The sequence below is a fragment of the Gossypium hirsutum genome, chromosome D05 (genome assembly GCF_007990345.1).
Source record: "Gossypium hirsutum isolate 1008001.06 chromosome D05, Gossypium_hirsutum_v2.1, whole genome shotgun sequence".
Classification (NCBI taxonomy): domain Eukaryota; kingdom Viridiplantae; phylum Streptophyta; class Magnoliopsida; order Malvales; family Malvaceae; genus Gossypium; species Gossypium hirsutum.
In genome coordinates, this window is record NC_053441.1 from 25,343,931 (window position 1) to 25,371,525 (window position 27,595).

At 32.6% G+C, this 27,595-nt stretch overlaps 3 protein-coding genes and 1 long non-coding RNA gene across 4 annotated transcripts; all 4 read left to right on the plus strand.

Annotated features, from left to right (window-relative positions):
* Positions 1-7,146: 7,146 nt before the first annotated feature.
* LOC107904950 (uncharacterized) lies at positions 7,147-7,881 on the plus strand. The gene is made up of 2 exons (XR_001686417.2): positions 7,147-7,348; positions 7,631-7,881. It is a non-coding gene; the product is annotated as an uncharacterized lncRNA (long non-coding RNA).
* A 684-nt stretch (positions 7,882-8,565) lies between these two features.
* Positions 8,566-10,907, plus strand: LOC107904949 (protein LIKE COV 1). Its single transcript, XM_016831493.2, has 6 exons — positions 8,566-8,836; positions 9,195-9,247; positions 9,619-9,728; positions 10,135-10,302; positions 10,382-10,606; positions 10,701-10,907. The coding sequence occupies exons 1-6, from the start codon at positions 8,693-8,695 to the stop codon at positions 10,802-10,804; spliced, it is 804 nt and encodes a 267-aa protein (XP_016686982.1). The 5' UTR covers positions 8,566-8,692; the 3' UTR covers positions 10,805-10,907.
* Positions 10,908-23,008: 12,101 nt separating this feature from the next.
* LOC107903122 (transcription repressor OFP7) lies at positions 23,009-24,309 on the plus strand. The gene has a single exon (XM_016829170.2). It carries the CDS (start codon positions 23,122-23,124, stop codon positions 24,049-24,051), a length of 930 nt encoding a protein of 309 aa, XP_016684659.1. The 5' UTR covers positions 23,009-23,121; the 3' UTR covers positions 24,052-24,309.
* A 544-nt stretch (positions 24,310-24,853) lies between these two features.
* LOC107904948 (outer envelope pore protein 24A, chloroplastic) lies at positions 24,854-27,170 on the plus strand. Its single transcript, XM_016831492.2, has 3 exons — positions 24,854-25,204; positions 25,322-25,663; positions 26,874-27,170. Exons 1-3 carry the CDS (start codon positions 25,016-25,018, stop codon positions 26,952-26,954), a joined length of 612 nt encoding a protein of 203 aa, XP_016686981.1. The 5' UTR covers positions 24,854-25,015; the 3' UTR covers positions 26,955-27,170.
* Positions 27,171-27,595: the final 425 nt, after the last annotated feature.

Below are 27,595 nucleotides of genomic sequence, written 5' to 3' on the forward strand. Positions count from 1 at the left end.
AAAGGGGTTTTGAATTGAAAACCCAGGAATAGGCAGTTCAAATTTTGATCGAATGTGGGGCATGCGGTAGTATTGTCCTCTTCGAATTAATAAGAAGGAGAGATGCTACATCTTGGGGCATCAACAAAGTCTTCTAGGACTTCTAAACACATATCAAGTTCAAAAGGGTCCTCAGGATGTTTGGGACAGAGAAGCTCATGCTGCGATATCTGGGGCACCTACTTCCATTTTTTGTATTTTGGTAAAATACACCATCTTGATTAATTTATTCTCATTTTTTTATTCTAGAAAAATTTGCTATTTTGATTGATTCATTCATTTCGAGCATTTGCTCTCAACAAAATTTCATCTTTTCCATTTTGATAATCTTTTTCAAGCATTTTTCATTGAAATAACGATTACTGGACTGATAATATTCAAGCAGAAGGAGTTTTGCATATTACTCTAAAAACTTCTAAATAGTATGAGGACCTGAAACAAGACTATTGTTTAGAACTAACCAACTTAAGAGTTAGAAGCATTCGAGAAAGAATAGTCTAAATTACGACTATTTCTTGGTTTTTCTGTCAAAGATACCGACTGAACAAGAAGGCATCAACGATGGAACCTTGATGAACAACGAGGAATGACAACTCAAACATTAAAAAGGGATCATTCTCATGACATTCTGCATTCATGCAAATATCATTCATACACATATAGTTAGGAGCATGTGATTCATTCTAATCATGTCATCCTAAACACTAGGCATAAGTAGGTCCATAAAATAGATTTTATAGGTCATGTTCCCTAGAGAACAGATCAAAGAAATAGATCCTATACCCCTGAAGTTGCAGTGGGATAGATTGAAGTCATTAAAGCAGATATTGTCTTCATGTATTGGCGTGAAGTAGATCGAATATAGCAGGTCATGTCTTCCTATATTGGTAGGAAGTGGATCGAAGATGCAAATCTTGTCTTCCCATACTGGTGGCGAAGTAGATCGAAGAAAACAGATCTTGTCTTCATGTATTGGTAGGAAGTGGATCGAAGATGCAGATCTTGTCTTCCCATACTGGTGGCGAAGTAGATCGAAGAAAACAGATCTTATCTCTCTAAAGTTGCAGTAGAGTAGATCATATCAAACCTTATCTCTCTGGCGGTACAGTGGAGCAGATTAAAGCTACGACGACGAATCTTGCTTCCCTGATATTGCAATTTAAAAGATTGAAGCCGCAACGGCGAATCTTACTTCCCTGGCAGTACAGTGGAACTGATTAAAGCTACAACGGTGAATCTTGCTTCCCCAACATTGCAATTTAAAAGATTGAAGCCGCAACAACGAATCTTACTTCCTTGGTGGTGCAGCGGGACTGATTAAAGCTACAACGGTGAATCTTACTTTCCCGATATTGCAATTTAAAAGATTGAAGCCGCAATGGCGAATCTTACTTCCATGGCGATGCAGTGGAGCATATTAAAGCTACAACGGTGAATCTTGCTTCCCTGACATTGCAATTAAAAAGATTGAAGCCGCAATGGCGAATCTTACTTCCCTAGCGATACAGTGGAGCAGATTAAAGCTACAACGGCGAATCTTACTTCCTCGACATTGTAATTTAAAAGATTGAAGCCGTAACAACGAATCTTACTTCCTTGGTGGTGCAGCGGAACTGATTAAAGCTACAACAACGAATCTTGCTTCCCCGACAATGCAGTTAATCAGATTAAAACCACAGATCTTATCTCCCTAAGCAGTAGTGGAGCAGATCGCATCAAGTCTTATCTCCCTAAGCAGTAGTGGAGCAGACGAAAAAAACCAATCCTATCTCCCTGAAGTTGCAGTGGAGTGGATTAAAACCACAGATCTTATCTCCCTAAGCAGTAGTGGAGCAGATCACATCAAGTTTTATCTCCCTAAGCAGTAGTGGAGCAGACCGAAAAATACCAATCCTATCTCCCTGAAGTTGCAGTAGAGCGGATTAAAACCACAGATCTTATCTCCCTAAGCAGTAGTGGAGCAGATCGCATCAAGTCTTATCTCCCTAAGCAGTAGTGGAGTAGACTGAAAAAAACCAATCCTATCTCCCTAAAGTTGCAGTGGAACGGATTAAAACCACAGATCTTACCTCTCTAAGCAGTAGTGGAGCATATCACATCAAGTCTTATCTCCCTAAGCAGTAGTGGAGCAGACAAAAGAAACCAATCCTATCTCCCTGAAGTTGCAGTGGAGCGGATTAAAACCCAATCTCATCCCCATGGAGTTACAGCAGAGTAGATTGAAGCTACAAGTTGTGTCTGAAGTTGCAATAGGGTGGATCAAAGCAACAAGACGCAGTGGACTGGAATGAAGCTACTTGAAGAAAAGAAGCACCAGAATAAGTCAAGACTCAACGAGACCGGGCAAAATTGGCCTTTTTGAAGTCTTTGCTCCATTCTCGTTACACGACAATGAGCAAAGAGGGGCAGCTGTAAGACTCAATTTTTGCCCGGGCCCAGGCAAACAGAAACAAAACCAAAAATCCAAACACAAAATAAATCAAATCCATTACAAATCCGAAAACAAACTAAACCAAGCCCAAACCTAACCCTAGTAGCCCAAAGCCCACTAACTAGCCTCAAGCTAGCTGCAGCTCCTACCCCCAGGCCTATGCCACACCTCTAGCACCGCACGCCTCCATGCGCCTGCCACTGCCGTCAGTTTGACACCTACAGAAGAAAGCATCACATGCAACAAAAAGAAGCAGAAAAACAAATCACAAAACAACAAAAAATAGATATTAAAAAGTCGTGTAAATCGGCTATAAAAGCCTAAATCGGATGCTTGTACAGGTTGCTACCCCTTTTTACGAATTTTTGAAATAAAAAGAACGAAATGTTGCTGTTTTCTTCTTTTTCGATTCATCTATTTATTTTATTTATCTGTTTTGCAAATATTTAAAAAAACTAGTAATAAAAAAGGATAAAAAAGAGAAGGGAAGAAACTTACCTAGGGCCGCATGCAAGGTCCGTCGCCGGAATCGTCTTGGTCGGTGAAATCGGGACCGAATGGAGGCCATGGGGTTTCTCTTCTTTCGGCTTTCGAGCCCAGAAGCTTCGGCCTTCAAATGGCCTTTAAATCGGTAAAAGACCTGATCTTTGCGTCGCTCCGACCATCGCCTACGGCGGAGTCACGGCGGCGCAGATGGTGGCCCTGTTGACCGGAGTTGAAGGCTGAGAGAGAACCAAACTGTTCTCTGTTTTTTCTAAAAAAAAATGAAGCTGGAAATGTTTGTTGTTTTTCTTTTTTTGCCATTTATATCAGATATAAAACGGCGCTGTTTGGCCCCCTTACCCGCGTGCGTGACCCGACCCGTTCCAAGGGATCCGCGTATTTCTGTTGAGTGGGCTATTTGCGCCCTTGGTCCTTCCTCGTTGTTGATTGTTTTAATTTAGTCTTTTTGCTTGTTTATTTATTTTCTTTATTTTGGCCCCGCAAATTTTTCGCATGTTCCAATTTAGTCCGCGCATAAATGCTGCGCTTCAGGACTTGGGCATATTGCTCGATCAGTTCTTCGCACTTTGCGTGTGCTTCATTTCAGCCCCCTAAACCTTTTATTTACGAATTTGGCCCTAAATTATTGGTCTGATTTCAATTCAATCCTCGGCCTTTTAAACTTCAAGTTTTTTTTTTATTTTTTATATAAATATACATATTTAAAAATCAGTTTCATTTAATATTTTATTTAATGTTATTTACTAATTTATATATATTAACTTCAGATTTTGTCATATCCATATACATGCATACATTTTATAATACACATACTTATACATGTTTATATTCTATAATCTATATGCATTTTTTTTATATATCTATGTATATATAATTTTATGTAATATTGACATATAAAAAATACATTTTTTATGTTTTATCGTTTTAAAATATGTACATGCATGTATATATTTTTATGTAATATTGACATATATTTTATGATATATATATACACGTTTTTTATTTTATAAAAATTGTCCACATAAATATACATATGTCTTTTCACATTTTTTTAATTTTATTCATCTTCTTTATTGTTATTATTATTTATTTACTTATTTACGTGTTTATTATTATTTCAAAAGGATATTTTAATTCTATTCGTTTATTTACTTGTTATTAAGTGATTGATTCATCTATTATATTTATTTATTCTATTTTTGATGATTGTTTGTATTATTTATCCTTAACTCGTTATATTCGTTATTGTTTTGTCACACATGTTACCACCATGCATCAAAAGGAAATTTTTTTAAAATAAGGCAATATTCCGTATTTGGAAATTCGAGAAGCCGTGCCCTAACTTACTGAGTTTCGATTTTTCTCGCGTTGAACCTAAATAACCGAATATCCTTTTAAAATTAAAATAAATGAGGTTTAAATATAAAAACAAAAGGCAAGCTTACTCTAAAAAATACGAGGTGTCATGTCCTAACTTACTGGATATGACATCTTGTTACTTCGAGATAAGGAAGCATTTTCTATTTTTTATTTATTCGACTATTTTTAAAGTAACACAATAAAGAGGGATCATATTTTTTTTAAAACTCTTTTCGAGTTTTGATCTTCGACACTGAGACATTAATTAATCAACTAGGTATCAATTTTGGGCGTATCGATGGTGCTAATCCTTCCTCGTGCATAACTGACTCCCGAACCCGTTTTTTGAATTTCGTAAACCAAAATCGTTGTTTTAATAAAAATTAAATCATTTATTAAAAACAATCTCTTTTCGGTGACCCGATCACACCTCATCAAAAAAGATTTGTGGCGACTCCCATTTTAATTTTCGTTTTCAAAATCCAAATCGACCCAATTTTATCAAAAAAATAGTGTCAACAATTATTATACACTCATCTATATCTAATATATTCTTCAACTTAATTTAATTTTAATTAAATTATGTAAAACAATTAAATTTTCTTCTTTCTTCTTTTACAAAATTTTTAGACTAGCAGATGTTTTACACATGGACATGTTACTAAATGTATCCCTGGTTGGGACCTTATTTGCTGCATGAACCCATCTCTATGTTCTGTTCGATTTTCTCTTATCACCTGTTTTTGGCCTTTTCTTCTTCTTGTATGGCGTGTATGCCTGCAAATCATGAACATCTGAAAGAAGGTCCAATTATATATATAAGAAAAAAACAACACATCAACATGTTACTGATTTCCTCTTAACCTTTCATTTGGACTTCACCATTTGCCTTAATATTGGGTTGTTATAGAATTTAAGTACGAGTTTAAATGGACTTGGACAAATATTTTAGGTCAAAATTTGCTATTAATCTCTTTATTATGTATAAATTGTGTATTTAGTTCTTGTATTTTAATTTGTTCACTTTTAATTATGTATTTTTTAAAATTTTAGAATAAATCAAATTATAGTTATTAAATTCATTAAGTGAAATTTTGCTGTTTTTAACATTTGATGTGGCAAACACATTATTACATGTATAATGTCAAGTCAACTTGTTATTTCTACATATTACTTATAAAAAACCTATTAGTAGATTTATCGATTGTTGTTTGTATTAAGACTGAAATTTTGAAATTCGAAAAATATTACTGTTGAAACCGTTTTTTGAAAACAAAAATCTAGTTGTCGACTTTAAAAATAAAACTGGAGTCGCCACCGATCCTTTATTAAGGTGTGATCGGCTCACCTTAAAAATTATTTTGGTCTACGAATTTTGAGAAAACGAGTTCGAGAGTCAGTTACGCACGAGGAAGGGTTAGCACCCTCGTAACGCCCAAAATCGATACCAAATTGATTATTTGATGTCTTAGTGTTGAAGGTTAAAAAGATTTTAAAATCAACTCAAATGATGAAATTTAAAAAAGGATAATCAATTGTTCAAGTCATATAAAGAAATCAAGTCCCAATACGTTAGGGTACAATTCCTCATAATCCCCGAACTTTGAATATCAATTTTATTTTATGTGAAAATCTTCATTTTGAGAAAGTAACATGCCGCACCCAATGCGTTAGGACACAACAGGTTAAGTTCCCAAAAATGATTTTTATACTCATGCATTTTGAATAAAGAATATCCTCGGTTATCTAAGATTAGCAAAGAAAATCGGAACCCAATACGTTAGGGCTCAATTTCCTCGAAAATCCCAAACCTTGAATATTGTTTTTATTCAAAAAAAAACTTTTAAATCAAGAAAATAATTTTGATGTATTGTCAAAACAAAAATATATTTCCAAAAGGTAAGTTAAAAGTTAGTGTATAATATTAGACAAAAACTTTAACTTAAAGCATATATGAATATATATTTACAAAATAAAAAAAAATAAACGTATATGTATAGGTAAGTCATAAAAATATGCTTATGTATATATCCAAATATTTACATATATGTACAATATATAAAATAATAAAAATATTTATAATGATTTAAAAATATGAAAATGTATACATAAATATATCATGGAAAATGTATGTGTATTTTAAATTGTAAAATATGGGAAACATGTAACAATTCTAAAATGTATATGTATACATATATATATATATTTGTAAAAAAAGAATGAAGAATAATATATAAAAAAATACGTATATACATATTTAAAAAAAAAAAGATTTTCGGAACTAAAATATAAGAGTATATATATAGAAGTTAGGAAATAAAATTGAAATAAAAACATATGAATAAAATATATATATAAAAAATACGTATACTACAAAAAAATGCACATATGTATATTATATAAAAAAACTATGCGTATGTACAAATATAAAAAAATGATGGTAATAAATAATATAACAATAATAATAAATGACGGGAGAAAATAAATTTAAAAAAAACAACAAATTGCAAAAAAAAGGACCAAATAGTTAAAAAATTAAAATAACTAGAAATAAATGAAATTTATGCAAAATAATGGGCCAAATCGCGACAGGCGAATTACATGGAGGGCCAAATCAGAAATAATCCGCCTCCCCAAAACGTTGTGCAGTGATATGGGCTGAAATGAACAAAGGCAGAAACATGCGGGCCAAATTAAAAAGAAAACAAAAACTGATTTAAAAACGATTTAAAATTTTAAGGACCAAATGCGCAAAAATAGACCATTTAAAGGAAAACGCGCGGATCCTGAAACCGGGTCGGGTCGACGCGCGGATTCCCCCCAAAACGGCGTCGTTTGATTCTTACTATTAAAACTAAAATTTCCCCTCAAATCACTTTACTTCACTTTAAAAAAAAAAAAACAAAACAGAGGGAGAGGGGTTTTCTCTGCTAGGGTTTTCCCCTAACCCAAGCACCCTCATGCCGCCGCCGTCGTGTCCACCGTGGTGCCTCCGCGAACGGCTCTCGGATCCAGGTAAGTTAACTCCTTTCTTTTATTATTTCTTTAAAGAAAATGAAACGAACATATAAACAATCAGAAAAAAACGAAGATAGAGAAAAAAACAAATAACCTTTCAAAATCTATTTGATTCTCTGCTTTTGTATTTTCAATGGTCTTTTTTTGATACAATTTTCGTAACCCCTTTTCCCATCCCCCCTTTAAAATCCCTTTACAATCAGTTTATATAACTGAAATAAAGAAAAATATTCTGTTATTGTTGCCTCTACTCTGGTGTTGGTTCCGTTTTTCTCGCAGGTACGGGAGTCGTGGAAGAGGCGCACGTGCGCGGAGGGTCGTGCTGCGACATTCGCGGCGGCGTGTAAGGGTGAAATTGCTGCGGCGGCTACTAGGGTTTTTGATTTTTTTTGATTTGGCCGAAAATTTGTTAAGCTTTGGGCTTGCTGGGCTGTTGGTATTTTGGGCTTGTGTTTTTTTGTTTGGGAAATGTATTTTGGGTCAATTAATTGGGCCTGCTGTTGTAATAATGGTTGGGCATTTATTTTTTATTTGCATTTGGTTTTATTATTGGTGGGGCCGGGCAAAAATTGGGCCCTACAATTACAATTAAGAATGATTGAACTGGAGAATGTGGACTAGTTTTACAACTTTACACACAATATAGGAATGATAGCATAATTTAACCCAATAAATTTAGCTACTATTATTTTTTATTAAGACCAAAATTTCAAAATTAAAAAAGTATAGAGATTAAAATTAATAAAATTAAAATATAAGTAGTAAGTTTATAACTTAACATAACTCGACAAATATTTCGAATTGATTTTGGACATTTATAAATGCATCACTTTTGAGGGGCAACAAGTTTGAATCTCAATGTATGATTTATCGATTCTGTTGACCTCATACCCACGTCATGGATTCGAATTGGTGGAGCAACAAGTTCAAATTTATGCTATTAGATGATCATTTCAACTTATGTTATCATGTAAGTACATTATGTAATTAAGCTGTTGATCTGTTAAATTTGAGTTAAAATTTAATTCAAAATTTGTGAAATATAATTCGATCACTCAAAACTTAAATAAATTCATGTATTTAACATTTAAAATAAATAATATAGTAATAAATATAAAAGCTATGTCATATTAAACATTTTTCGTGCCATAAAAAATAGTAAATTATAAATTTAAATACCTCGAGTCATGGGTGAATTTAATTCCAGGTTAACATATTTTCTAGTAACCTTGTTAACAAATAACAACCCTTGATCCAATAGTTGGCTACACTCAGTCGACGAAAGAGAGAAATAAAGATAAAGGCAAAGAAGGAAGGAAAGAAAGGGTCAAAAAGGAAGGGATGGGGACGAGAGAGAGGGATAGGGAGAGGGATAAAGATCGAGAGCTGCTTATCCCCGTCGCAACCATCTCCGACGATGAAGACTCCAAATCCTCCTCCTCTCCTCCTACTCCTACAATCTCCTCCACCTCCCATGGCCGCGAGGTGCTTGCCTTTCTTTCTTTCTTTCTTTCATCGACATGCATATGCATGCAATTGCATCATGATTTGTTTCATTTCCACTTAGATCCCATTTATGCAAGATTACATCAGGTTTGGGATTTGAATCCCATCTTTTGTGACCCTTTTACACAAGATGTAGACAACATTGTTCGAACCCGTGGCTTGGTTCGGAGATGGCATTTAGGTTTGAAGTTGGAACCTATTATTTGCAATCCTTTTATGAAAATCTTGTGATCTTTCGATTATTTATGAAATACTTTATCAAAATCTGACAATAAAAGTCTCTTGCAGCTTCTTGTTTGTGAATATGGTTTTAACTTTGTTTTGCAATCGGGCATAGGCATTTTTAAAAGTAATCCGTAGCTGGGCATGGAAAAAGTTTATGACAGGGTGGTAAGTCCTTTTCATCTTCAACCTTGGTACATTTTGCTCTTCTCTTGGCTTCCTATATAGCATTGATTTGACTCTTATTTTTTAACATGTCCAACCCCATGCAAGAATATGAATCTTTTAGTATTCTTCAAATACACTAAAAATTTTGGAAAAAATTGAACATACTCCGTATCCTACACATACAAGTACCTAAACCCGACACTCGCATCAAAGTAGCATAGGCTACATTACATATTCGAAGTTATCAGTGAGCATTTAGTTCATATCCATGAGTTCATTAATTAGCTTGAAAATGATATTCAAGATCATAAAGCGTTAAAAATAATTGAGATTCTTTGAATTTTGTTTGTGATGAAATGTGATATTTGCAGTGTCATACTTTTTCCACTGGCCATTACATTCTATGTTACTTGGGGTTTTATTCATCTCGTTGATGGTTTCTTCTCCCCAGTCTATGATCACCTAGGCATCAATATTTTTGGTAAGGCAAATTTCCTTCCTTTCCTTGGATCATCTTTTAACTTATTTTTTGATTGAGTTCATCACCTCCATGTCGCTACGTTTCTTCATTTTTCTTTTAAGTACTTGTATTCTATACTATACATTTTCGAGCATGGGTTTAAAGATATGACCTTTCAAATATAGAGAGAAACATAGAAAATTTGAACATACTGATGTTGGTATATCGTATATGTATAAAACTCGACCGAGTCCTTCTTGAAACATAACCTAGAATCAATGCTTCATTATCTAAAGGAATCTCGAGAAGCAGTGCCATTGTATTTTATCTGAATCATCATAAGGCATGACCGATCTTATAAGTTCAATTAATCTAACCTTTTTCAGATGTCAGGCTATATAATTGTTGCTTTGGAAACATGATGCAGGTCTAGGATTTGCTACATCTATCACATTTATCTTTTTAGTAGGCATTTTCATGTCATCTTGGGTGGGGGCTTCGGTTCTTACTCTCGGCGAATTGTTCATTAAGAAGATGCCGCTAGTGAGCTATATTTATAGTGCCTCAAAGCAAATAAGTGCTGCAATCTCACCAGGTAAAGTCTTTCTTTGTATATTTGTCGTCCGTAGTTTCCGAACTAACTCGAAAGTGACACCAAATATATCGACTTGCAGATCAGAATTCTAATGCTTTCAAAGAAGTCGCAATCATTCGGCATCCTGGTAAGGGGCAATATATGTTTGGTTTCATTACTTCTACAGTTGTTCTTCAAAAGGGTATAGGTGAAGAAGAACTTTGTTGTGTTTATGTTCCCACAAATCATCTGTATCTTGGTGATGTCCTTCTCATTAGTTCAACTGATATTTTGAGGCCTAATATATCCGTTCGAGAGGGGATCGGTATGAAACCAAAATCCAAGCTCAAACTTAAACTTAAACTCGAAATGAAAATCGAAGCGTCCTGTATTAATAATTTCAAGTGTTTTTGCTGCAGAAATTGTTATCTCTGGGGGCATGTCTGTGCCTAAATTATTCACTATGATTGATCCTTCCGGCATTTCAGCAACAAGAACAGTCAATTTTGAAGCATCAGTATGAAAATGGATTAACAATAATTAGAGCTTAATTTCTGTTTCTTATATATACATATTGGACCAAGCATACACTCAATTCATTCAAGAAATCAATATTTGAAAACATATATATGGTACAATGGATGGTAGTTCTTAGTTTCATTTTTTTTTTCAAATTAGTGCTTCTTTCCTTTTCGTTTTTGCCTCATAAGATACTGTTGGAAGGGAGAGAAGAAGCAAAGAAAAACTTCAGAGGAAAACTTAAAGGAAGAGAGAAATGCAAGAACAATTTTTTTTTTCTTTCTTTCTTACTTGAAATGCCTTAACCAAGCATGTTTACAAATTCTTATCTAAATTATATCCTAATTCTTAACCACCCATCATTATTCTTATCCAAAATATAATACTTATCTAATCCTAGTCAGCATTTTTATCCTAAAGCTTATCTAATGATTGGTCACTAAAATATAACAACAAATCTAGTTAAAATAAAACAATATTAACAATATTTTAAACATTAAAAATAACATTATTTTCAACACTCCTCCTTTCTATTTTTAATGGATACACCAAGATTTCTCCTTAATGCTTTAAACTTTGCCTTGGGTAAAACTTTAATCAAAATATCTGCAAGATGGTCTTCTTAGGTGCAGTGGATCAACTTAACTCATTTTCTGTTTCAGCTTCTTGAACAAAATGATACTTGATTTAATGTGCTTGGTTTGTCCATAGAAAACTGGAATTTTTGCCATTGACACAACTAATTGATTACCACACCTGATTTTTACTATTTTATTTTGAGTCAGGCCCAAATCTTTTAACAATTTTCTCAACTAGATTGCTTGATTTACAGTGACTGCAACTGCAATAAATTTTGCTTCTGCAGTTGAATGTGTCATAATTTCTTTATTTTTAGAGTACCATGCAAATGCACCTGAACCAAGTATAAATAAATAGCTTGAAGTGCTTTTCATATCATCACAGGATCCAACCCAATAATTGTCTATATAGCCCAACAATTTCACTTCAACTAACTTTTAGAATAAACACCAAAATCAATTACCCCTTTAATGTATCTTAACACTCTTTTTCCAATTCTGAGGCGAGCTTCACTTAGATATGCATAAATCTGGAAATAAGATTGACATCAAACATTATGTTTGGTCTAGTTGCTATATCAAACACAACAAGCAACCAATTAGGTTTCTATAATTGGTTTCATCAACCATGGCGGAGCCAACATCTTTGTTGAGCTTCTGATTTTAATCAAATAGGGTGCTAACAATTTTGCAATTCTCTATGTTGAATTTTTTTAGCACTTGCTTGGCATAGTTTTGTTGAGAAATGAAAGTTCCTTGCTTGAATTTAGAAATCCCGATTCCAAGGAAGTAGGACATCTTTATCAAAATTTTCATTTCTAATACTTTCATCATTTGATCTTTGAATTGTTGCACCAATTTATAGTTTCTCCATGTCACTAATAAGTCATCAACATACAGAGAGACAACCAACAAGTCATTTTTATCAGTAGTTTTGGCATACAATGTAGCCTCACTAAGACTTTTCTTGAATCCCAAACTCAACAAAATGATCATCAATTCTAGAATATTAAGCTCTTCTAGCTTGTTTCATTCCATACAAGGTCTTCTTTAGTAGACAAACTTTGTCTTTATTCCCTTTAGCGACAATGTTGGGAAATGTGCCCATATTGTAGTAAACATGTAACTGTTTTCTATATATTTGAACGATGAATAAATAGATAAAGTTAATTTCACATTTCACTATTATATCTTTTGTGTTCCTATGTTTCATGTTTTGCATACATAGCGAAGTTATGACAAGCAAATATTAGCTCATTAATTGTTTAAGTTCAAATTGATGATAAGTGGCACTATAAGAACGATTATATTGCAAGAAAGACAACTTACTTCAATAGATAATCTAAACAAGTTTGTAATATCGTAAAAGAATCAAAATGAGCATTCGATTCAAATACATAGAAGGATTATTATGTCATCTATAATTCAAATTAGGGAAATGGCTAGTCTTGGCTATCGGAGCAGTTGACTCAACAGGTAGAGACATAGATGTATTCATTGAAAGAATGATACATTGGTTTGAACACAAGTTGAATTAATTTTGAATCCGTTTGTGAATTGATTCACTTGTAATGTTCATGGTGTGACTTACCTAAATTGTGAGTTAGTCACTGACCGTGAATATGTAACTCATGTGCTTTGATATAAGTGGAGGCTTATGCTCTAAAGATGATCTAGCCGATAGTCGGTATGTTGGATACATGATTTGTGCATAACATGACTTTACTAGCAACAATGGAATTTATAGCTTGATTAAAGAGTTAACGATATCCTCTCATTGGCATTGTGTGGATTGATAAATACAGAACGTGGCCACAGGTTGCTTGTTTTCTAACGAGCAACTTATCATAGTCATTAGTTGACAGTAACTATATTAATTATTAAGAAGACACAATGGTGACAATGAGATAAAATTGGATTGCATTGAGTGAATGAATTTAACTAAATGAAATCAAGGATATCATATGATGGTAACACACACATGACAAGGTCATTGGATAAAACAGTTGGATGAACTGCTTTCATAAAGAGTATATAATAATGAGGTTTCAATTATGATGCTTCTTGTGGACTCACTCCATGATTAAGTAAATTGTGAATTATCAAAACGATTCTTCTAGACATAATTGTAATTACTCGAGCCTAATTGCATATGTTCGGCTAGTCCCTCTATTAGCTCAACAAAAGCTCGATCGGACTGCATTTGAATCAAAAAAAAATTCTATGACTTCTGGAAAGAATTTAGTTGAGTCTATTTATTCGATATAGAATTAAAATAGGTGATAATGTGAATTGTTCAATTAGAAAATTTGATTAAAGATTTTTCTTAAAAGATTAATATGGAAAATCTCAGTGATTTTTTAGAAAATTAATTTTAATTAAGGAAAAATTAATTAATTAAAATAATATGATATTTTTGAAAATTAATTTTCAAGTCAAATAATTGGCCCAATGGGTAATTGAACTAGAAAATTGGACCCGAGATCGAAAATTAAACCCTAGAACCAAAACCTGAGACAAAAATCCAAAAACTAGTTGAACCGAACCCTACGTATGAAACTGGGTTGATGGTCCAACTGGTGGCTAGATTAGACCGGTTGGACCGTCACTAGCCTGGATCAAACTGGGAACAGTTGAACCAGCTAGGCCCATTCGGGCAAAATGACGACGATTCGAGGTGTCGGGGGAGTCACACTGAAGATGGAAATCTGATGGCCAGTGGATGGTCAGCGGCGGCAATTCTTTGATGGTAGAGCAATGGAAAAATTAGACTCCTAGTATGACTCTACCGGATAACTTGATTTCAAATTAATTTTTCCAAAGATAATATTGTTTTAATTAATTTAATATTAAATTTAATTTAATATTTGTTTAGATATTAATATGAGATATCAAATCTAATTTAATATTTATCTAGATAATATTATTAATTTAATATTTATGTAATTAATTCTAACTCTTGTTGATCTCTCTCTAAATTCTCCTTATATAAAGAAAGTCTGGTCATTATTCTCACACACTTGAATTCAAGAAAAGTTGTAGAGAGGAAAATATTTGAAGAAATTATTCCAGGAAATTTTTAGAGATAATTTTTATTTACAACTTAACCTTAGAAGTTTAAAAAAATTGCAAAATTACCCTACTGATCATTTTGTGAAAAAAATTACTGATTCGAAGTGTGTCCACACTCTACAAATGTGAGCTTGAGGATGGCGGAGAAAACCACACGATCAAAGCGTTTATCCTAAACAAATAAAAAAGGTACGAATTTTGATTAAGTGTTTATTACTTTAGATAACATAACCAAGTTCTTGTTTTGAAAAAAAAATTAAAACTTTGGTTTTCCCTTAAACCTATTTTCCGCTACGTTTTCCAAACTCAATCCTCCAATGGACAAAACCTTTAGGTTGTTCAATATAGATCACCTACTGAAGATAACCATTCAAAAATATTGGTTTAACATCATGTTGAAACATTTCCCAACTTTTCTATGCTGTTAAGGGTAATAACAGTCTTATTGTGTCTAAACTGTTAGGAATTAGTGTCTCAGTGTAGTATATTTGTCAATTTATACTTGTAATTTTTCGGACAGATTGATTTAAATAAAATTTAATTATAGATTAATAACATGTGTATCTGGCCTCAATGGTTTTTGCACGCAAAGTAAAATGTACGCAAATATTGATTCATATTGATCAACTAATTTTAACTAATATTAAGTTACATTATGTAGTCGAATCATAATGCGAAAAGACAACTGACATTAGTAGGTAATCAAAATAGTTCATAGACTAATCAAAACCAAACAAAATGATTGAAAGACTATTATGCCATCTATCAAGTCCAATTGGGGAGATACATTATCTTAGACATCAAAGCGGATGACTCTTGGAAGATAGAGATAGATGTCATTGTTTGGACTGATAATACATCGGAGAGGACCCAAGTTGAATTTTATTCTAGATCTGTTTATAAATTTATTCACTTGTGACATTCATAGTGTGACATACATTAATCCTGAGTGAATGATGGAATATGTGGGTGTGACTCATATATTTTGCTATAAATGAAAGCCTAAGTTCAAATAAATAAGGAACCAAAAGTAGGTACGTTGGGTATACGACTTCTGCATGATGTATCATCATTTCATAACAGTGAAATTCATAGCCCAATAAATGGTAATGATATCTTCTCACTGACATTACATGATTAATGAAAAATGAATATGACTATGGGTGTTATAAGACAAATGATTTAATTACTGTGTGTTAGTAATTGACTTTTTCATATCGAAAGATGTAATGAAAACCATGAGATAAAATATGATTATATTGGGAGAACGAATTTTATCCCAATGATATTAATGATATCTTATTAGGGTAACACACTTATGACAAGGTTATTGGATAAACACTTAATAAAGTAACTTTCATAATAATAAGGGAGAGTTCTATCATGGTACTATAGTAGAATGATTTCATGATTAAATAAGTTGTAATTAATAAATGAAGAGTCAAAACTTAATTACAAATTATTTGAGGCCTAATTATATATGTCTATCGGTCCTTCCGCTTGTAATATCCTGAAAATTACAACTGTAATACCCCGAAAATTACTACAGTAAGAAAGTAGGTATCCCTGATATAGTAAAATAAAGAAATAAAGTGACAAAAAGGAAAATTTTGAGTTATGGCAACATTGGAAAGTATATTATGATATATTAATTCAAGAAATGATTAAATCGCAAAAGTGAGAAAAGTTTTGTTGGTCAAGAGTAAATACTCAAAATTTGAAGGACCAATAGTGCAAATATTTTAAGGGTGGAATAATCTAGAAACTAAGGAAAATGGATGAATTAGGACCAAATTGAAAATGTGAAGAATTTTGAGGGACTAAATCATAATTTTACCAAATTAAGTGATGACTCAATGATGAAATTTTTAAAGATTATAAAGGGCAAAATGATCAATTAGAGGAGAGAGATATCTAGAAGGCAATGATGATGTTGGTGATATTTTATATTAATTAATTAATTAAATATTAGTTTATTAATATTTTAATGAGATATTTTATTATTTTATTATTATTGTATTTAATATATAATGAGAGAAAGATGAAGAATTATCATCATCTTTCCCCTGCACCAACATGAGAAGAAGAAGAAAGAAAGAAAGTTTTCTTTTCTTTTTCAAGAATTATCACCATTTTCACTTAGAAATCAAACGAATTTCCATATCTATCAAGAGAGAGAGATAATAAGGAGACTATGGGGAGCTAAAATATCAAGTTAAAATAACAAGAGAAAGATAAAATATCAAGTTAAAATAAACGAATTTCCATATCTATCAAGAGAGAAAGATAACAAGGAGACTGTGGGGAGCTAAAATATCAAGTTAGATTCAAGAAATAGAAGCTGGAGGAGAGAGAAAATCAAGTTAAAGTTTGAAACTAATAGGACAATGTAAGAACATCAAGATTTTAATATATTTTTAAGTTTGATATTATTGAAAAAGCATGGAAATGATGTTATAGTAGAGTTTTCTTATATAAGGTCTTATGTTCTTGATATATTAGTGAAGGGAAATAAGTGAGAGTGATGGGAAATATTATAGAGAAAAGGAATAAGGGATTTATAAACTTAGTAATCAACATCTTGCACTAAAATAGTTTTAGACAGAAGCAGTAGGTTAACTTTGAAAAATCACCATAAATCGTGGAAATCAAATAAGAGGATGAAAAAAATATGGAATTAAAGCTTATTAAGTCTAGTTTCTCATAGAAGAAATTCTGTAAGTAATGAAATTGTAAATCATGAGATATAATAAATTTTGTGAGACAAGGTCAGAATGAATTCGAGTTCCCCTGTTCTGAATTTGGAAAATTATTAAAAATTGTATAAAAATAATTGTGGGTTAGAATTTAGATGTTTAAAATTATTAATGAGCCATTTTCAATATAAATAAACGGGAACATCATCCGAATCCCGTACGATAAGATAATTAACTTTTAGTGAAGAAGGGTCGAAACTGTTAGACAGTAGAACATGGATGACTTTAAAGAATAAAATGTACTTATTGGCTAAACCATAAATTCTGAAAATTTTATGGTAAGAAGATATGTGATTCTAGTTTCATAAAAAATTAGTGGATCTTAGTTTGAAGTTCCGTAGCTCAAGATATAAATAATTTAGTGACTATGACTCAAGTGGACAACTTTGAATGAACATATAAATAAATAGTGAAATTATAGATAATGTTACATATAAGCATGTTATATACATTAAGGATGTGGAATGGAGAGGAGGAGGAGGAGGAGGAAAATATATGATTATTCAACTAGCATGATTTTTCATTAAAAATGGCTAATTTGCATGTTTTAGGTTTAGGGACTAAATTGAATAAAAGTAAAATTTTAAGGGTAAATTTGTAAAAATGTCAAAAAGTGACCAAATTGCATGAAATGAATTGTTTTATTATTTAAATTAATAAATTGAATAAAATATTAATTTAGATCAAGATTGGGTGGAAATTCGAGAAAAATAGAAAATTACAAAAATATCCCTGAATTTTGATATTTCTGCAATTTAGCCTGGTAAGTTCGTATGAACTATGAGTATTATATAAATATGTGCTTTATTATTAGAATTGAATTATTATTGGTAATATGTATAATTATTAGATGCATTGAAATGATTATCGGAAGCTCGATTGAGTTGGAAGCTTGTCGGAGATATATCACATTATCCATTGGTTCTATCGGTAATTTTGGATGATTTGATTCTGATTATAATGGCATGTATAAGTTAAATTGGCCAACGTTAGCTCATTAATGTTTTGATTTTGATTGATTATAACTATGAATGCTTGATGAAATGAAATGTCTGTAAATTAATTTGTAAACTCCGGTAATGCTCTATAACCCTATTCTGGCGATGGATACTGGTTAGGGGTGTTACGCCACTAGCCTAAGATAACCCAAAATGAATTGCGTATAGAACCGATAAACTGTGGAACGAATGAAAACGATAAGTAAGAGAAATATATCACATGTATCACTATCCACAGTGAATGTATTTTCTCGCTAAGTACAAAAGATGACTTAGAATTTAATTTAATTTCTTCAAATTATTATTTAATTGACTGTAATTAAATTATTGAAGTCTGAAATGAGAATTAAATTAATTAGTCATCATAGATTTGTTGAATAAGACTATTAAATTAATTTTCTCATGAATTATAATATGGTAATGTTGTCATGACTTTCATGGAATCAGAATTGAATTTAGAAATTAATTAATTTAAATTAATTAAATAATATTTTGGGTAATAAAAAATAACTATTGGGTTGGATAAATTACAAGTGTTTGATAAAAATTTGGATAACACATATAATTATACTTAATACATGCAAGGCCCAAATAGGCTTAAAAGTTTGGATATCACATATAATTATACTCAACACAAATCTTAATATTTTCTAGGGCATGTCGTTGCCCTCTTGTTCTACTTCAAGTGGAACTTGTGTTTTCTATTAAAATATTACTATTTAAGTAGACATTATTCAAATAGAACTTTAGTACCGTTTCTCTAAGAACTATGAGTCTATTAACACACACAACTTTGAGAGCATTGATATTCTGTTGAAAACTAGCGACAATTGATTTTAAAGAATAAATTCTATTCTCCGAGAAACTAGTAATAGTTTCTGGTTTATAGATAGAATTAACTTTCCTACTAAAAGTTCAAGAAAATTTTTTATTTTGTGCACTTGATTTGATTTGTTTGAGCTCATACTCAAAGCAATTCGGGGTTTGAGGATAACTATGTGGTGTGCAACATACCCACACTAGGAACACTAAGTGTGTCGTCCACTGCTTTATTAATGTGCTCATTAGATCATTTCTTATATTAGGTACAATTATATGTGCAATCCAGTTTTAATTAAAATAAGGTCATATAATTATCCAACCCACTAATTAGTTTTCTATTCCCAAAATATTATTTTATTCAATTAAATTATTTTCTTAACCCAATTTTAATTTATTCAAAGTCATAATGACTTTACCGTATTAAAATTCATGAATAAATAAATTTAATCATCTTATTCTGTAAAATTCTGTTGGCTACTAATTCTCACTTTAAACTCAATTATTTGATTACAATCAATTAAATAATAATTTAAATAAATTAAATTAATATCTAATTCGTCTCTCGTTCCATTCGAGAAAATGCATTTACTACGAATAATAATATATGCTATATATTTATCTTTCGTTGTTTTCATTTGTTCATCATATCAGTTCTAAATACAATTCATATAAGGTTGTATCAAACTAGCATAGGAACTTATTGGATATATATAAATAAGGCTTAAATGATTTAAAATTAAGTTTCGAATCTTCATTTATTAATTACATTTAGTCATGGAGTTAATCCACTAAAAGTATCAAGATTGAACTCTCCACTATATACTATTACAAAAGCAACTTATATTTTCGCTTTTCCAATGATCTTGTCATTCGTGTGCTACTCTTATAGGATATCCTTAATTTTTTTGGATTAGATCCATTGACCAAATATGATCATATTTTATCTCATGGCCACCATTGCATCTTTCTATGATGAAAAAGATTATTACTAACAAATAGTAATAACAATCATTTGTCCCTGTCGAATGGCCTGTGGCCATGTTCCTTTTCTATAATCCGTGCAATGCTAGTGAGAGGATATAATTACTCTTTAATTGAGCTATGAATTCCATTATTGTAAATGAATTTATGTCACACTTAAGTTGTATACTCAACATACTAACTCCAACTCTCACATCAGCTGAGTTGAGGCTTTCAATATATCAAAGTATATGAGTAACATACGTATTAATAGTCACTAACTCGGGATTGAGGTAAACTATACTATGAATGTCAGAAGTGAATTTATCCATAAATGAATTCAAAATTAATTCAGCTTAAGTCTTGTTCGATGTATTACAATCTATACAATCTATACAATCACACATATGTCCATCTTTCTAGGAGTCATCCGCTATAATACTTAAAACAAGATATCTTCCTAATTGGACTTAATAGACAACATAATAGTCTCCTGAATCAATTACCTACTAATATAAGTTGTCTTCCTGCATCATAATTCGACCCTGTGATGCAACTTAATATTAATTAAACCTTAAGTAATCAGTGACTGTGTGTTAATATTTGCTTTTTGTGCAAAAATCAATGAGGACATGGTACGAAAGATAATAATTTAATTATGAAATTTTATTAATCAATTTGTTCTAAAAGTTACAAGCATATATGATAAAATAACTACACTAAGGATACAAATCCTAATACAAATACCACCCATGGACCCTCAAAATGTACCTTTGTACAATTTTCCATTGATCTGAGTTTCACCATATAATATTTATTCTATAGATCCATTAATTAAAGGGACTAAGAAAACTTCCAAAATATGTTGATTTTGTTCGATAAAGTATTAAACCCAATTTTTTGATCAAACAATTTTGTGATTACAATTTTTGACGTACTTTCCTCCACTAATTGATGAATTCTATCTGAGAAATTAATACTACAAATCCTGTCAAGATTCATAACACCGCGGCCTTCCAAAAGCTGTACATCATCATCACCCTTTCGTGGCTCAACTTGTGGTTTATTACCTGAACAATAATTCAATAGCTTGTCACAAAAGGATGTTAGCTCCCTCACCAGTGATTCTAAATGTATCAGTCATTCTCCCCTTTTAGAATCTTCTTGATGGTTCTACCACCATTGTATCCATTGGTTGATTGACTTTGGTTATCACACGACATAGAGAAAAAGAAAAAAGAAAAAAAAAACCTTAGCGAACAACTTGTTTTCATAATTAGTTGTATCTGTTTAACCATATAAAGAAATGATTGCATGGACACTTCAAGAAATTGAAAGTAAAAATTTAACAATTAAAAGAAAGAAACATTTAATGGACATAAATTATGATTATAAATGTGCTTTTATCATGATATAATAAATTTTATGATCATCAATTGTAATGAATCAATATTTAAATCCCTCCCAATTATAGGTATTGTCAAGTTGGAATCCGATCAAATTATATCAAACATTCCATATCTACCTAATGTCAACAGAAGAAAACACAGAACTTATGATTATGACATTGACTTTTTAGAAATTGGTCAAACGTTTCCCAAGTCCGTTGTGGTCCAGCGGTTAGGATCCCGGCAACGGAACTTTTGTTTTTTCTTCATTTTATGGGTAACTGAGTATTGAGATCCAAGAACTACGATGCCGCCCTGCTTAAATGTTATAGGCTCCGGCCTGCGAGCCATCCATTATTTAAGCCCAAAAAGGCGGTAGATTTTGCTTTTGGGTAAAAGACCCAACCTCGCTACCCAATGTTTTAATGTTATCTTTGTTTATTATTTATGGTTACTACAATCACTAAATATTTTATTGTAAGATAATTAGAGATTAGGATGATTTAATTATTAAACAAAATCATTATTTTCCACATGAAATGTATAGTCGGCTAATTTAAAGTCTAATACAGAAATTATAGAAATCGGAGATGCAATTTTCAAAGGCCACAAATTTACTAACCTACATTATCATACCTAACTTTTTGGATTTTCTAGCACATTTTGAAATTTCGATTATCTTAATACATAAAATCATTTAGTGTCAAATTAAAATTCATACTTCATACTATAAATTTAATTAATGACTTGATAATTCCACATCCAACAGTTATTCTAGCAATCCAAAATTTTTTATTCATTAACAATAAAACTCTCAAATCAAAATCAACATAACTTCAAATGTATCCGAACAAATCGAAACCCTAAAGATAGAGAGCTGCCTAAAAGCCAAATCTTGCTTCAAAGTCCAAAAGCTCTTTCTTCTCTCCCATTTTCTTTTTTCTTTTTCATTTTAACTATGTTAAGAAGAAATGGATGAGATGTTATTTTAAAACTTTTACTGTTTACACTTAAACTCATAACTTATAATTTATTCACACCAAAGCTCCTTGAAGTTTTCGATATTTGTCTAGTGCCACATTGGCTCAAAAGTTTTATATATATATATAATAAGCTCTTTTTTTCTTTTTAAACGTTAACAAGTCTAACTTTGATCACCAAAAAGATGCTGCTGCTCTTTATATGTTGATTGTAGCCTCGTATTGCATAAGGCCATGCATCTAGAAATTAAAGCTTCCACCTCCCATAACCCATCACCCTGAGAAAACTCCACCTTTGTTGTTTGGGTGTTGGGACGGATCTTACCATTAAAAATAAATACAACAAATACGAACTTGACTATTTTGCTTGCAACTGTGGAATAAAAATGTATATATGATACAGGTGGTAGGAGTAATTATTTATTTGTTTAATTTTAGTGTGATATAATTATAATTTGTTAATGTGTCGGATACGGCTTAAGGTAGAATTTTAGGAAGTGAGATGATTTTCATACACTGACTGCTCACCTAATATTCAAGACGTTTTCGAACACAACTTTTCACTAAAGCATCTTACGTAGCTTTCAGAGTGTATATAAACTATAAACTTGATATCACCTCTTAGCTTTCAGAGTGTATACAATTTACATAAACTTGATAATCATCTCCTGGATTTGGTCAGTTTAATAATTTATAGCCGGCCCTTTCTTCGATTATATAATCCTCTTCGACCCTGAAATTTTGACGACTTCGTAAGCTAACTTCTAATGGCTATACGTTGTTTCAAGCTTAAATTTTCTTGTATTATACCATATTTTCAATTCTGTCGATCAAAGAAACCTTCCAAGTTGCCGGAGACTTCTGTTTCGTTCCTATCTACGGTGAATCCTAAAGCATCTGACGTTGGATATTCGGACCTGAGCTTCCCTGCGCCGCCGCCGTCGACGCCGGACTACTCTTTCGTCAAACGCCATTTGTCACCCAAGGTAGCTTCAGTTGACTGCGGGTGCCGAGCAGCAAGATCATGCAGAAGTCGATATTCAACCACTCCAGATGTTAGCTTTGAGTCAACTCAATTGCAGGTAATGGCCAAAGCTCGTAATTCTAAGCTTCAATGGAGAACTTATGAAGCGTCGGTTTCTGGTAAGAGCAATGGGAAATACAAGGTCAATAGGAAGGAAAAGAAGAAGGCGAAAATGGCGACTGTTTCGTCAACTGACAGTGGATGCTTCAGTTTCAGTAGCGAATTAGGTGAGGAGACCCAAACCCTAATTTCTAATTCGAGAAGCTTCTCTGATGATTCATCTTTTGAGTTGGATCAATCAATGGCTGATGATGAAGACTCTCCCATGGAAATCAAAATCAGGAACAAGAAGAAGATGAAGAGATTAAGGTCAAAGAAACACAAAGGATTGTCAACAGAGAATAAAAATCCACCATGGAGAGGTTCAATAGAATCGCCGAGGACGGCGGAAGAGAAGGTGGCGGAGAGCGTTGTGGTGGTGAAGAAATCGGAAGATCCATATGAAGACTTCAAGAGGTCGATGCTGGAGATGATAATGGAGAAACAGATGTTTGAAGCGAAAGAACTGGAGCAGCTTTTGCAGTGTTTTCTTTCATTGAATTCGAAGGAATATCATGGAATCATAGTGGAGGCTTTCACTGAGATTTGGGAAGCATTATTCTGTGAGAAATAAGCCAAGCTTGCTTGCTTAGTATTAATTAAGTTGAAGACGGTGAGGAGTGAAGAACTACTTTTCGTGCTCATAATATGAAACTAAGCAACTTGCATTGAAGAACACATGCTATGTTGTTTCATTCTTCTTTGCTTTTCTTTTAAAATTTTTAGGGATTATTTCATCTAGTTCTTTCTTCGCCGATGGTTACAAACCTGATTTTTTATGTTGATATTTGGAGTTTATTGCTACTCCTCTCAACAATATTGTTTTTAAGATTTGAATTTTTTTTTTTTAAATATAATATATTTTACCATTTCACCTAATCATTTATTAATTTAATTTAATTATTATTAATCTATATCAACTTTAATACAATAACAATAACAAGTCATCGGATTAGGGTTTAGCTTAAAATACAAATGAACTTAGACTTAAATGTATACTAATAGAATCACAAACTATTTAATATATGATGAAGAAGTCTATTATAAAAATCAAGAAAAACTTAAAGAGGAAAAAGAATAAAACGATTAATGTTAATATATCTGTATCAAAGTTTACCATTTTTATAAAAAGTAATTTTTTTGTTAAAATCAACCCGATATTTTTCAATGAAATAATCGATTAACTATGAAATATACTCCATTCTCGTAATTGAACTCCCCTCATAAAATATATCATATTTTTAATATAATTATAATATTAAAAATTATACAAATGCAATAATTTTCGATTAAAAAAATGCAATAATTGTATAAAACATAAGCCGGCCGGGCTGATAATTAAAGAAAAATGTGTTTGCATAACGGGCTTTTGACGCATCAAGATCCAATATTCAATCATCATCATAAAGCCCACCGGGAAGCCCAAGAAAACCGGAGCCGTTAAGTTGCAAAATTACCGGTAAAAATAAATAAATAAAGATCTCGACATTTCCGCCAACCATTCCCTGTTTTGTCGGATCCTTGCATCTTCCGAAGAAATGAATGCGTCTCTGAGAGGAAGACATTCAAACTGCAAGAGCACTGCCGCCGATTATGCAGCCGTCAACGCCGGCGATGTCAAACTACGCGCCTCCATGACTGACGCCAGGATTGTCAACGGTCCCAGCTTGAACGGTTTAACTTTTGCCATTAAAAAACCCGGTTTCTACCGTTACATCCCCCAAAAGGCAAGCTTTAATTGAAAAAGAACTTTTCCTTTAAAGAGACTTTTTCAATAAATCACAGACTTGGTTAATTTATTCAACTTTTCGCATTCTCTTTTGCGGTGGGATTTTGGGTTTCAGTTAATGAACACATTTAGGTTTGCGAAGAATCCATTGAAGCTAAGTTACGGTCGCAAGAGAGGGGACAAACGGACGGTGGTCGACGGGACTCTGGTGTTCGATTCCGGTAGCCAGGTGTCGGCTTCTTACATGGTTGGTACGAGGAACTGTAAGCTCAAGTATAGTTACTTGCATGGAGGTGTTACGACATTGGAGCCTTGCTATGATTTGGGGAAGAATGTGTGGGATTTCGCAATTTCGAGGAGATTATACGATAATGTTTTTAAGGCGACTTATCAGACATGGAGCAAGAATTTGGCTTTGGAGTGGTTGAGAAATCATGTGTTTAATGGGACTTTTAAGGTAACCAAAACTAACTTAGATCATTGTTTCTTTGACGTGTTTTAATTTAATTTTTGAGTGTTTCATTGCTTAATACAGTGTTTAAATCTGCCATTTATATTAAAAAAAATACTAAAATGATTGGCTGGGTTGCGAAATCATAGTTTCAGAGGGCATAACTAAATTAAGTTTTCCTAGAATAACTGGTCATATACTCCATTTTCCCGTTTTACTACAATATAGCTACAGAGTTTTTTAGGAATGAATTGAGTGGTGATGAAGAGAACTAGCATGTCACTTGAGGATGGACATTCAAGTCTATTATATTTGAACTCAGTTGTGTGCCAGACATAAGTATGTTCATTTTTTTCCCAACATCACCATCTATTTTGGAGGGTCTATAGAGGATCATATGCTCATGTCATATCCATGTTCGGATACATGTAAGACATGGGTACTTCAAGAAAAAAAGGCGAGTCAGAGCAACAAAGATTCAAGATGAGTGCAACAACGAAAACTCAAGTAAATGGAAGCCAAAGAAGTTGACATTTTCTGCAAGAACCTGTTTTTCTACGGCTGCCTGGTGTGGTTCCCAAGGATGTCGAATGTGGTCATTGCAACTCACTGCTGGAAGCTTAAAATGTTGACAAGAGCTTGAAGCAAAGCAAGGTTTCAATTGCTTGATGTCATTTGTCAGGTCTTTCTTGGATTTGCGTTTTTTTTTTTTTTGTTTAAGACAAGGGTTATATCATGTTTCTTTAAGGCATTTGCATTAGTGGTTTGTTGGGAGGCCTACAAATGGCGATACCATCTCTATGCTTGACCACTTGAACAAATTATTTTCTCGGACTAAGAGGATTGTAGATGGTCGAATGTGGTATACTGTAAGGAGTGGCTGTATTGTAGAGTGGACCAGCCTTTCTCGAGTTCTATGAGAGTATCCTTTGTGGTGATGAGAGACGAGGTTCCAACCATGGTTGCTTTCTTTGCTTGAGAGGCAACTTTAAAATGAAATTTGACTACATGTAATGTAACAATAAAGATGAAAAAGGGTAAAGCTATATTACTAGGACTTGGATTTTACTGTTAGACCTGTGTATGTCCAATTTTTTCCAAGATTTCCACGTATTTGTTGAAATGATAACATCGTAGTTCTAACAACTTGTGATGAAATGCTTTTAATCGTTGTCTGAGATAATTTCTAACCATGATCATTTTCTTTTCTTTCCAGATGTCAGCATCCGTCAACCTGGCTGAAGAATCTAAGGACCCTAAATTTATTGCTGAGACTACTTGGGAATTGGAAATGTGATTTGTTGTAATCTTTATCCATTTGCATTTAGAATCATATAAAATTTGGAGAAACAGCTTACTGTAAGCTGCTCCGATAGTACCATCTCAATGGACTGATTACCTGCGCAGGGAATGCTCTGTTGTGTACTGTTCACTGTACCAAACTTGTAGTACTGTCGTTTATTGATAATGAATTTCAGGTCTCCCTCCTGGCAAGATCTCGGTATTTGTTAGACATTGTTTTCCCTTTAAAGATCCAATAAGCTGGTCTTTAAACTAGAAAGATAGATGCACAGAAAGATTCTTTAGTTATAGAAGCAATTTGGTTTCGGCATGTGGAAGTGAAGCTTGAAGACCAAAGCGAAGCAAGTTAGTTGCTTAAGGCACGCTGAGAACTGACAAGTGAGAATTAGCTTGTTAAATATTTAGCTTTACAATACACTCGACGTATATTATTATTTACTCACAGACAGGAGTAAATGTCGGATGTAGTGTCTGAATGGACATGTTCAATTTTTCCTTTTTTCTGTTTTATCCATATACTTGGAGAGTCGGACATGTCCGAAAATATGTTAGACATGAGTATTTTTTTAAAAGAAATTGTTCATAAATGTCATATTTTTTGTATCTTCTGATATAGAAACACTTATGATGTTGCTA